This window comes from Enoplosus armatus, chromosome 11 (assembly GCF_043641665.1).
Source record: "Enoplosus armatus isolate fEnoArm2 chromosome 11, fEnoArm2.hap1, whole genome shotgun sequence".
In the NCBI taxonomy this organism is placed as follows: Eukaryota; Metazoa; Chordata; class Actinopteri; order Centrarchiformes; family Enoplosidae; genus Enoplosus; species Enoplosus armatus.
This window is the reverse complement of record NC_092190.1, coordinates 21,888,572-21,901,485: the sequence shown is the minus strand read 5'-3', so window position 1 is coordinate 21,901,485 and position 12,914 is coordinate 21,888,572. Positions and strand designations below refer to the sequence as shown.

At 43.5% G+C, this 12,914-nt stretch overlaps 1 protein-coding gene across 2 annotated transcripts; it reads left to right on the top strand.

Moving 5' to 3' along the window:
- The first annotated feature begins 2,945 nt into the window (after positions 1-2,945).
- Positions 2,946-12,872, top strand: plcd4b (phospholipase C, delta 4b). Of its 2 annotated transcripts, none has more exons than XM_070914099.1 (15): positions 2,946-2,964; positions 3,117-3,275; positions 3,847-4,075; positions 4,348-4,477; positions 4,896-5,127; positions 5,720-5,921; positions 6,123-6,267; positions 7,053-7,205; positions 8,840-8,983; positions 9,988-10,144; positions 10,356-10,472; positions 11,194-11,372; positions 11,506-11,638; positions 11,826-11,975; positions 12,110-12,872. In XM_070914099.1, exons 1-15 carry the CDS (start codon positions 2,946-2,948, stop codon positions 12,199-12,201), a joined length of 2,241 nt encoding a protein of 746 aa, XP_070770200.1. In that variant the 3' UTR covers positions 12,202-12,872. The 2 variants fall into 2 exon arrangements, with proteins under 2 accessions (XP_070770200.1, XP_070770198.1); XM_070914097.1 differs by having other exon boundaries at positions 8,840-8,992.
- The last annotated feature ends 42 nt before the right edge of the window (positions 12,873-12,914 follow it).

The following is a 12,914-nucleotide window of genomic DNA, read 5'->3' as shown; positions in this document are numbered from 1 at the left end:
GTCAGCCGTTATCAGTGCTGATACAGAAACACGAGAGCCGCTCTGCAGAGCATCCTCACTCGCCCAGAGGATGAAGGAGAGGGACAGACAGAACGAGGCGGAGCAGACTGAGGGGAGTGACCTCCACCAGATGCAGCGAGGGGTCTGCGGATGGCAGAGTGAGGGAGTGGCAGGGAAGGAAGGAAAGCTGGTGGGGAGGGGGTGTAGAGGAAGAGGAGGATGAGGATAAGGAGGGGTGGGAGCGGAGCAGAGCGTACCAGCGTGCGGCAGCAGTGACTAGGGAATCAGGTTTCTCAGAGTGGAGAAAGAGGGGAGGGAAGAGGAGGCTGAGCCAGATTTCCCCTCAGACACTCCCAATCTTTTAAGGCCCGAGCTCAGCCAACAGTCCCAGGACTCTCCTTGAGTCTGGATCTCAGCAGTGTGACACACACACCTCCCTGATCCTTCTCTCGAGCCGGCCATCCAGGGTCCTACCCCTCAGTATCTGAGGCACTCCCTGGGAGAGCCGTCTCCCGAAGAGTACCCACCTCTGGAGGTCGGACTCCCTGTGAGATCTATACTTTTGGTGAGTAAAACTCTTTTTCCTTGTCAAGGAAACATGCCACTTGCAGTTTGTCTCAGTCACTCTTTCTGTCTCCAGCTGCAGTTGCATTCCGGCTTTGCTGAAGTGATGCTTTCATGTCTCATATTTCTGCCTCTGGTTCTAATTTACTGCACAAACCTCCCTCCCCGCCGCGGCTTGGAGTTATATATGGATTTTATTGGACGGGCACGGCCTGTTCACTTGTTTGTTGAATTCTTCACATGATTGTGTGCAGGAAGAAGGCAGTCATGGGTAACTATCAGGACTCAAATCCCACTGTACAGCACGGTGGAAATAGAACATACAACAACAGATTTTAAATACAAGCTAGAAGCACGCAAGGAAAAAGTAGCTGTTATTCTGACTGAGTTGTTTATTCCCAATTCCCATCCCGTGAGCCATGTCATGTGTGTGTGTGTGTGTGGTCAGTAAACTCCCTGAAGAAGTGGCCGTGTGTGACTCATCTCGCCTGAGGAGAGCGCCTGTCCAAAACGCTTAAGCATGGTCCCAAAAATAAAACAACATAATGTGACCTAATTGCAGCTTAAAGGTCTGGACGTGAAGTTTGAAGGAGGGTGTGTTGAACTTTCAGCAGTAGGATCTGAGGAACTTGGACGGAAAATAAAAGTGTGTTTGACGTGGCTCTGCAGTGAAAGCACCAAACATGAAAGAGCACATTAGTTTATGGAGCAAATCGCTGTGGAAAATAAGCCTCGCTTTCATGGTCAGTCTGTTGTTGTTGTTTTTCCAGTAGTGGTGTGATATTAAATTGTGATGCAACTGTGAATATGTTCCTGACACCACATCAGTCATACTGTGAGGAGGACTGGCACGGGGGGGTTGTGAAACACACAGAACCCAAGACAAGATCTTGTTGTTTCAGGAGACAATGAAAGGAAAGGATAGCTGTCAGACAGGAATACAGATACACAGACATTGTAAAACCCTTCCCTTTCCGGAAGCGTCTGATCCACATTTATCAGCCAACAACAGAGATAGCAGGGGTTTATCACTTTTCACTGATAAGCAGCAAGTCTGCGGTCTTAATGAGACATGTTATGAGGGTGTAATTTATGATTTTGGTCTAGAGAAAGAAAGTGACTTGACTTGAGCTGTTTCACAAGGCGATGTTTCCTGTATAACTCAGTAGAAACAGAGTAGTTCCAACACGTTTCCGTTATTCTAATGTTAACCAGACTAAAAGTCTGCAGCCATGCTAGCATCTCTGTGAGGCTGCACATGCTCACAATGACAATGCTGATGTTTCGCAGGCATCATGTTCACCACCGTAGTTTAGCGTGTTAGCATGCTAACATTTGGTAATTAGCATTAAAGTACAGCTGATGGCTGATGGGAATGTCTTTCCAGGTATTTGGTCATAAACCAAAGCATTGGACACATTTAAGTTTTGTCCAGATGATGGCGCTAGATGAAATGTTTAAGGGATCAGCAAAGTTATTACAATTCATAGAGGGCCACGTTGCCAGCTCGGCTAAAAGAAATACATATGCTCATGTTGCGTATAATACATGAAAGCTCCCTTTTGTTGATGGCATGTTTTTGTGGCATTTTTTTTTATTTCATAACAACAGTCTTAGAGTGATTGTATCACAACCACATGTAGATAAATCAATCTTTTACAAATCAATCTTTATGTCTGCTCTTGATTTGCATCTGATCAGGCTGAGGCGAGCACAGGCTGCGGAGTGTGTGTGTGGTTTTTCTCTGCAGGAGTTGCCATGCTCAAGCCAGTCTAATGAATGAGTAAAGTTTGATGATGTGAGTGGATCAATATTTAAAAGCTGACTCGTCTTGAAAATACCATGGCAGTCAGTGCCCATAGTCTACTACACCATTGCAGACTGTGTCAGTATCCTCTCTTTTTCGACTTCAATCATCCTTTAAGGGATCTGGGTCTTTGTTGGCCCCAGTTTCATGTCACAGAGGTCTGGTTCAGCATACCTGGAACTGGTAGGGATTCAGTATTTTGCTCAAGGGACACACAACAGAATGGCTGGTTATTTAAAGTGATGAGTGGACACGTTTCACATCCCTGGATCAGCAGGGAAGTCCTGTATGGGCAAAGTGAACTAGTAATGTCCTCTTTTAACAACAGCACATTAAGCAGCAAGACAACAAGAGATACATTAAGTTTTGTGTAACTGATACAGGATGTTCCTGAAAGTGTGCACAGAAAACCCTCTATGGACAACTGAAGATTAATGTTATTTGTTTTTAGGTAGTTTATGCAGCAGTTGAATGCACATGGAGCTTTTGCATATTGAATTTTGTTTGGAAACTGTGCGGTGACATCTGCGTCTTTTTAGCAGAACATTTCCATTGGCATGATTCAAGAATAACGATGGATCCCGAAGGTTCACGTGAGTAAAAGTTGTTCTAAATTGTGATGATTTTGCAATTTGTTTGAAGGTTTATGGCCTAATAGAAGTTCAGTTCAGTGTCAAGTCCATATGTCCTTATTGAATCAGTAGTAGCAGAATCATTGGAACTAGTTAAATCCTCCTCTGTGCAGGTATCCAAGATGACCCAGATGTCAAGGTGATGATGGCGGGATCGACTCTGAGAAAAGTCAAGTCCCGTTCGTGGAAGAAGCAGCGGCATTTCCGCCTCCTGGAGGACGGCCTGACGATCTGGTACAAGTCCAGATGGGCAGGGAAAGGCCACTCCACTTGTGAGTACCGATGTGTGCACATGTTTGCATGCACGATTGTAGAGACATTCTTTCATTCATTTAATAAATGGGGTTAAGCGCTATTTAAAGGAATAGTTAGACATTTTGGAAAATATGCCTATTTGCTTTCTTGCCAAGAATAGATGTGAAGATCAACACCACTCTCAGTTCTGAATGGTAAATATGAAGCTACAGCTAGCAGCAGGTTAGCTTAGCATAAAGACTGGAATCAGGGGGAAACAGCTAGCCGTTATGCTAAGATAAGCTAATCGCTAACACACAGAAAACCTGGGGTCAGATAGTATTGGTTTCTGGGTGTCTGGGGAAATAATGGGGCTGCCATGACATGAATGACAAGTTTTAACAGATAAGTAGAAATACAAAATACAAAAATGGGACAATAATCCAACAATAACTACTCGGTATAATTGATTTGTAAGTAGGTATTTTGTTTTTGAGAGTGTTTTAAAAAATGCACCAGGCTAATAAAGTACCGAAAACAAAGAATTAAACTAGAACAATCCTCCAAACACTGAACTGTCACTTTAACCATACACTGATCCTTTCTCAGTCTCAATTACCGAGATGGAGGCCGTGCGCGAGGGCCACCAGTCGGAGGTCCTGTTGAGCATTGCCGAGGAGTTCCACGCTGGCCTCTGCTTCACCTTGGTGTTTCACGGTCGCCAAGGCAACCTGGACCTCGTGGCCGAGACGCCAGAGGAGGCCCAAGCCTGGATCCAGGGAGTGCGCAAGCTGATTCACAAGACTCAAACGATGGATGAGAAAGAGAGGCTGGACCAGTATCCTTTTACTGTTGTAGATGACTGGTTTTGTGTGTTTATTCTAGTGTTAACGGGCATCAAACGCTGGCTCACCCCCTGTCCTCTCTGAACAAAGCTCCAAATAGTCTCTACCCACATTAGAGTACATTAGCAGGGTATTTTTCTAACAGAACTCTCCGGCTGATTGTGAGAACAATCTTGAAGTTCCTAATGGGAAAATAAAGTTTATAAAATTGGAATTGTTGGTCCACAACACTTCTGAGCTGGCGTTTCCCTCAGCGTCGCCTCAGGTGGGTCTGGGACTGGTTTCAGAAAGCTGACAAAAACAAAGACGGGAAGATGAATTTCAAAGAGGTGCGGAAACTGCTGAAGATGATGAACGTCGACATGAATGAGGAGCATGCTCTGCACCTCTTCACGGTGAGCTTTTGAACTGGATATTGTTGCAGGAGGTCTGAGAAGCCATTCAGCTGAAACATCTGGCTTTAGGGAGTGTGAGCCTTGTGCAATGTGTCTTATCTTTCCATCTTTGGCATTTGGTGTAATTGGGTTGACTCTAAGATTGAGCAAGTAGCAGTTCAGAGCTCTCCTCAAGCTCCTTGTGACATGACACATTAGCTGCTACGGGGATTGAACCTGTGACTATGTGGTCATGGCAGACCGCTGACCATTAGACCTCCTTCGTCCCTTGTTGTCTTATGTTGCATTTATCTAACTAGGTTATGAAACAGAATTAAGTTTTACTCAGTACTCAGTAAATGCACACACCCACCCAAAACACATGGAGCAGCAACAGTGCAACAAATACATTAATAAAGCTCCTCCTGTATTTCCACAGATGGCCGACAAGTCGGAGAGCGGCTCTTTGGAAATCGAGCAGTTTGTCCACTTCTATAAGATGCTGACTCAGAGGGACGAAGTGTGGAAGGTGTTCCAGGACTACTCCGGAGATGGAGAGAAGTTAATTTTGGAGGAGCTGGAGAACTTCCTGAGCACGGAGCAGCAGGAGGGGGAGCAGAGTGCCCAGCATGCCCAGGAGCTGATTGACCGCTATGAACCATCTGAATCAGGTAAAGATGGCTGTGATGGACTGCGGGGCCTGTATTACTGCAGGACAGGCTGGACCTCGAGAGGAGTGGCCCAGTTGCACAACTGCCCTGAAATACAGCCATATGGGATTGATTTAATAATAGGAATGTGTACAAGCTGTTCTAATATAATACCTTGAAATATTTATTCTCTCAGTATAGTATTTTTTTTATTGCCTCTTATATACATAATAATAATATCTACTGTGGAGCAGAAGAGGTTGTTAACAGAGCAATGGATCCTCGGCTGGAAATAACGGAAGGGATTTTGTTTTGTTTTGCTTTGGTTCTTTTATTTGCTCATTTGTTAAGCACTTTGAATTGCCAATGTGAATTGCGCTATATAGATAAACTTGCCTTGCCGAGATGGCAAATTAAAAAGTCCCATGGGACACTAGTGCATAATGACTGAGAAAGACTTGCTTCTTATGTGCCCTGCGCTGCCTCTTGATCCGTGAATACTGAAGTCACTGGTCTTTTATTTAGAGTCCCGGCAGATTTTATTTTTTTATGGCCAAATAAACTTGGATTGTGCTCTTGTGCCAACACCATCTGTATCTTACCCTCTGTGCAGCCAAGAAGCAAGGCGCTATGTCGTTTGATGGCTTCCAGATGTACCTGTGCTCACAGGAGGGCTCCATATTTAAACCCGAACATCGGAATCTTCACCAGGACATGAGCCAGCCGCTTAGCCACTACTTCATCTCCTCCTCGCACAACACCTACCTCCTGGAGGACCAGCTCCGAGGACAGAGCAGTCTGGAGGCATACATCCAGTGAGGGCTGCTGCACACACCACATGCAACACGCTTTATTCTTAGGACCTGTGTTAATTGATCCAGACTTTTTTAGGTTTGAACAAAAGCTGAGAATCAGTTATAAACAAGTTTGTCATGAGGTGAAATTGTAATAACTGAAACAAAACAATGGTGATTACTTACATATATGTGTGTGTGTGTGTGTGTGTGTGTGTGTAGGGCTCTGAAGAGAGGCTGCCGTTGTGTAGAGGTGGACTGCTGGGACGGCAGTGATGGGGAACCCGTTGTGTATCACGGTCACACTTTGACATCCAAGATCCTTTTTAGAGACATCATTTCAACGCTGAAAGAATACGCCTTCAAGGTGAGCAGCACGAGCAACATTTGCTTCTAAAGGGTTGGTTGACTTAAATGACACGTGAAAACACATTTTAGCACTTTGCCCTAGTGGTATCCAGCCATGCAGCCCGCTCAGGTTTTTTGATATGAAATTCAAAAGCAATATTTCTTGCAAGAATTAATTTTTCAGTTGCTTGAGTAATCTACAGATGTCATTGTGAACAGTTTGCATTGGAATAGACGAAATTGTCCGTATAAAAACTAACAGTGTTTAACAATGTTTCTGTTGATTTTATTCAAAACAACCGCACATGAAATTCCATTCACCTCCGATCTCAGACACAAATGTCTAAAAACTATTTTTTATTTGTCTAAAGTCAAATGAAACGAATGAATCTGCACCAATAAAAGTAATGTAGAAATGTGTTTTTGGTACTAAGCAAACCAACCCTTGAGAGCAGCTATAAATTCCAGTCACAGGACTGCCTGCGTGCCCAGAAAAGTGTGAAGCCCACATGGAGCAGTTGGTAACCTTCCCCGCCCCTGGAATCAAATGTAGCCCTGCTGACTGACCTACATGGAAAATCACCAAGAACTTCTCCACTCTGTGTCTCCACTTCTCTATTCTGTCCTACTCAAACTTTCCTACCCAACGTTAGGAAGATATGATGAAGAAACTGGAGGATTGTGGAAACTTATGCTCAATGGAAAACTCAATACAATACTGTTAAAATACTTGGAATGACTTACAACATAAATAAGAGCCACTTGTATACTTGAGTATTGCGTCTTCTCTTTCCTGTTTGATAGGTGTCAGACTTCCCCGTCATCCTGTCCCTCGAGAATCACTGTGGTGTGGAGCAGCAGGCGGTCATGGCCCGACACCTTAGCCAAATCTTGGGTGACGCACTACTGACCACCCTGCTGGATGGGCCGGTCCCTCAACAGCTTCCGTCTCCGCAGGTTAGGATCTGTACGGGTTTTGTTATTTTTTGTCAAATGTGCACCCTGGGATTCATTTTCCCTTTCAACTTCTCATGAAACTTTACAAAGGTTACAAATTCAGCACCTTCTTGTGTGATGACATTCATTAATTTGTTATATTATTTGACAATTTCTGGGTTAGGGTTAGGGTTAGGTTTTTTTTTGGTGATTTTTAACAGTTCTAACAGTTACATGGTTTGAGGTTATGTTACATTTAGATATCTATTAACATCAGGACCTGAAATGTTTTCAGACAGTACCCTGCCTAATTTTAGGTAGGGAAACTTAGGTATCATTAACAATTCAGAGACATTTCAAAGATTAATGGCTCATGTGGGCCTTGCTGTCCATCTTCCACTGATCCTAAAAGCAATAGTATAACTTCCAAACTATTTTCCATTAGAGCACTTAGGACAATCAATTCTAACTTGAAGTAATGGCAGATAAATGCTATGAGGAATTCCATTGAGGATTTTGCCAATTAAATAGTGGTACATTGCTGCATTTAGTTAGGAGACAGCAAAGTGCAGGAAGAAAGACCACCCTCATGAGTTGTCTGGGTGCTGAAGACATCAAGCACTCCAAAACTGTAACATCGGAGTGTCCTGTCAAATTCTCATGCTGCTCTAGTCCGACACTCAGTCAGCCATTTCAGCTAACATTAATGTGTTGTTACGGCTCCTAGCCAATACCCTCTTGGAGATACTTTACCTTGGGACGGCTTACTGATATATATATATTCTACATATGCAGTTAAACACTGAGTTAGAGTCTGCTTAAGATAATAATTTGACTGGCGATAACCAGCTTGGTTGTATCACTTCTTTCAGACCACAGTGTCCCGTGAAGGTACAGCGACGTAGCCGGATAAACAACCGAGTGTATGTGCTGCAGTTTTTAGATGGATCTGGTGGTACCTCAGATAGTCTGAGGGAGGCTCCAGACTGGGTTCAAGAGCCTGATCGTCTGCTTTGATGAGGCAGCATCAAGCCTCTTCCAGCACTTTGGCAACAACTCAAATTCAATTCAAGACAAAGAAATTCAATTTACAATTTAGCATCAGATTGTGAGATTAGATGCATAAAGTCGCTTACCACACCCTTCTTTAGCAAGCCAGAACTATTTTTGATCACATATGAAGCAGAAAGGTGAAACGGCTTTGATGTCGGTTGCTGGAGGCTCGACCGTAGGTCATACAGGGTGTCTGGCACATGTAGAGATGTAGAGAATAACCGTTAGCATAGATCACACAGGATGTTACGCGTTAGCATAAAGGCCTCTGACGTGCTGCGATAGGTTGAACAGGATGTTGTAGTTAAGTGAGGGCTGAAGCTGCCATCAGCAGGAGGTGCAGGAGTTCTTTTTGAATTCTTTTTCTCATGTGTCCCTCTTTCATTGGTTGATTATTGTCCTTTTCTATGTGTGTCAAAGTTCAGTGGATCTCCAAAGGGATGAGCTATGGTCATATTTCATGTAGCTGGATCTCTCAACAATGGAACTGGATTTAATACAAGTCTCAAATCTACTCATTTGTACTGTGGAGGCGATGATCACATACAGTATGTAGAGGAACTGCCTTCACCAGTGTGTGCTTGTGCTGGTGTTGGTTACAGGAACTGAAGGGGAAAGTTTTGCTGAAAGCTAAGAAGATTGGCGGTCTAGAAGGTTGTCTCGATGAAACCCTGACAGATGAAGTTAGCGATGAGGAAGAGATCGCCAACGGTGATGCTGAGAGCCCGTCTACAGAAGACCCACCTGCTGGGAAGGTAGATGAACTCTAGTCTACGACTTTATGATCTTTCTGTAAGATCCGAGATCCCTCGATGTCACCTTTTTTAATCCAAGAGAGACTTTATTTCTTTTTGCATGATCGGACGTATAAGTGAAAACAGACAGAAGACAGAGACGGGGAGTGACATCAACAGTGATAGTGAATCAAGACAGGAGTGAATGGAGCCTGATAGTACAGAGAGACAGGAAACTGGGTTGGGACGTAAGAGCCAGTGAGGCGAGACTGGAGTAAAAGAAGGGAGATTGTAAAAAGAAAGACAGATAGACGAGCGAGAAAGGAAACAGCATCCAATGTGATTCCCCTTAGTGGCGGGAAAAACAGTCTTCTGTGAACATGAAAATATCTAACTCAGCATTTCATATTTATCTGGGCAAGTTAACCTCGAACATTATTCTCAAAGCAGTGCTTACGGGTTGTCCATGACACTTAGATAAGTGAACTTCCCAGTGCAGCATTTCCCTGCTGGGCAGTGGGAGATTAGCTGGAAGCATTTGTGGTTTTAATAATGGAATTTAATTAAGTTAATGAGGCAGAGAGAGGGAACATTTTACCCGGATTTCTTAGCTGCTTTAAAGCTTTGATTGAGAAATATTCTCTACCTGGTAACCCTGTAAATCACAGGCCAATAGTTAGATAATAATGACCTGGTAATTTGTCCACTACTAACCTGAAATTACAACCAGTGTGAAAAAAGTTGGAAATTAAATATATATATATATTATCTGGTAATTTGTCTGCAACTAAACACAATTGCAACAAATAAAGTAATAATGATCTAGTAATTTGTCCTACATTTAAACAAAACAGCTAATAACTAGACTAATATTATTATTTAATCTCTGGCCTTCGACCTTTGAACTGTATGGCCACTACTCACCCTAGATGTTCTTCGTCTTTATGAAATTGTTGTGTTTATTGACTCATTTTCTGTTTTATTCACCCCCCCCCCCCCCCCCAACCTTTTTGCAGAAATCCAAGTCCAAACTGTCCAGGGAGCTGTCAGACTTGGTGGTTTACTGCAAGAGTGTGCACTTCCATGGCTTCGAGCATGCTCGTTCACACGCCAAATGTTATGAGATGTCCTCATTCTCTGAATCCAAGGCCAAGAGGCTCGCTAAGGACGCAGGTACCAGAGGGAAACAGCGTATTTTGGGAAAGAGTGGAGAACTATTAAATAATAAGTGCATGTCATTTTGCTCAGATAAAATAATAGACCTGTTTTATGACTGTAATATGATCATACATGTGTAACATCGTGTATCTTCTTATATCATTATATTAATTATAACTGTATCTGGGTTTATGCTATAGAAATTCATTGTCTGTCTTCTCTTCAGGGGCAGATTTTGTGCAGTACAACTCGAGGCAGCTGAGCAGAATCTACCCCAGTGGCCTCAGGACAGACTCCTCCAACTATAACCCGCAGGAGATGTGGAATGTGGGCTGCCAGATAGGTGAGGGGGAAGGTGGCCCTCTGCTGGTTAAACCAAACCTTTGCTCCAAAATTAGACCTGTCTGTTTCCAGTGTTAATGAATGTTCTGATGTCCACAGCCCCTCACTGACATGAAGACAACTTGACCTTCAGGATCCTGAATGTAGACAGTCAGAGTCAGTGCTGTTAATTTGCCAAATATGAGTAGTACTTATATATGTAGCTAGAACATAAAACAATTCTGTCACTGCTGGATGAAAACCTTCTTTTTTCCAATGCAAAATGGTCCCCAGCTGAAACTGAACCAGCCACATTGCGATTATATGGTATGCAGCTCACATCACTATTCCACATAGATGCCCAATCTAGCAATTTGAAGATGGAAATAACAAAGAAATGTGTGAGAACACAACATGCTGCTCATAAATACACTGCGTCTTTTGTGACAGTATATTGAGGAGTGATTCGCTTTGTGCATGCCCTCACTGCCACCCCCACCTCCTCCTCTGCAGGGAGGCTAGAGGTCAGGGTCAGATACAGAACATCACCCCCCACAGCTGGAGGAGTTTGACAGGACAGATGCTTCCTGTCACGAGGGCTCACGCTGACGCCGTCTGTTCTGGATGAAAGACAGTCCTCTGCTCACGTGAACTTCGATAGCTAGATGGATGACTCTGAGTCTGGGAAATCACGTGATACAGCCAGTTAATTGCATTATTTCCCTTCTCCCTCTTTCCCGAAGTGGCTCTGAACTTCCAGACGGCTGGTCTGGAAATGGACCTGAATGATGGGCTGTTCAGGCAGAATAGCTGCTGCGGCTACGTCCTCAAGCCTGACTTCATGAGAGACGGCCTCACTCGGTTCAGCCCAGAGAAACCCGAGGAGCGGCGAGGCTACAAACCACTGCGCTTATCCATACAGGTTCAAAACCACATGAGAGTCGAGTTTTGTAGCCACGACTGTCTGTCTGTGTGTGTGTAAATGTGAGACAGGGTGCAAGCACAGTACAGTGGTTTCTGTATCTGATATGCAAATATGTTTGTGTGTTTATCAGGTGATCAGTGGGCAGCAGCTTCCAAAGGTGAATCAGAAAGAGGGCTCCATTGTAGACCCCCTGGTCAGAGTGGAGATCTATGGAGTGCCACAGGACCAGGCCAAGGAGGAGACCAGTCACATTAACAACAATGGTGAGAGTGTGTTCAGTTCTTTTTAAAATACAGATAACACGTCTATTTCATTTACATAGATCGTTTTTATGATAAAAGGGCCAGTATGTGAAAGAAAACAACGAGATCAATCGAAAACGAACATTTGGAAATAAAAAGTCACATCTCAGCAGGTCATACTCACTCCTCTACTGCCCTCCACCTGCAGGTTTTAACCCAGTGTGGAATGAAACTTTAAATTTTGTCATCCACGCCCCCGAGCTGGCCCTGGTTCGCTTTGTGGTGGAGGACTATGACAAGGCGTCCAGGAACGACTTCATGGGACAGTTCACTCTTCCGTTTACGTGCATCCAAGCAGGTGAGCGAAGAGCACAGTGAGACACAAAGCATGGCGCTGAAACCAGCAGGGTTACAGCTCACTGCAGTGTTGATTAAACATGTAGATACAATCATATTATTATTAGGGATTCACTCAGCGCCACTCTGTTCCAGGATATCGTCACATACACATGCTCTCTAAAGATGGAACAGCGATCCCGCCCTCCTCCCTGTTTGTCAACATCAGCATCTCAGAGCTCACATGAAGAAGTCAAATCGGAGGGTATGAAGCCAGATGTGGTCACAGGTCCTGTGTCCTTATTTGCCCCCCGATGAAGGATGAGAACAGCATGCACCAATACTTTTATCTGATACGGGACATTTGCCAGGCTAAAGCATCAGTATCAGTGGGGTATCATGGAAAATCTATCATATTGGACATTTTCTACGAACTTAAAGTTGCAAATCAGCAGGTAACGTGTCAGAATTCAGACTCAGTCATTTCATTTCCAGAATTACTCACTCAAACAACGCTGTTGGCTTTCTGTAATAGAGGACTTATGGGCAGAAACAAAATAGGGTTGATGTCCATGTATTACTATGAAAACATTTTAAGTTTAAAGGAACTTGTCTGGCTGTATTTATTTCTCTTATGTCAAATGTGCAAAATATTCTCTGCAAGCTTTCTCATCGTCTAGGAATGAAGAAACATGAAGGACGGCTGCATGTCAACAATGTCTAAATATACGTTTGCCTTAATATGTACTGTATATCCAGAAGTAACAGTTTATAAAAACCTACCTATCTATTATAAAGTGCTCACAGCTTTGCATCATGTTGGTGAATCTACAATGAAGTGCCTGCTTGAGTGATTTCCATTGATGAATGTACAAATTCCACAAGATTATGTTGTGTATAATGTAAATGTGTGTATATACAGGCCTGTAAATACATGCAATACATTTTCTGAATACTTCAA

Bases quoted from the DNA above. Each gene is read 5' to 3' on its own strand.
- plcd4b (XM_070914097.1), top strand. The intron at 10,473-11,193 runs GTGAGGGGGAAG...TCTTTCCCGAAG, and splicing joins GAATGTGGGCTGCCAGATAG to TGGCTCTGAACTTCCAGACG. The intron at 11,976-12,109 runs GTGAGCGAAGAG...ACTCTGTTCCAG, and splicing joins GTTTACGTGCATCCAAGCAG to GATATCGTCACATACACATG.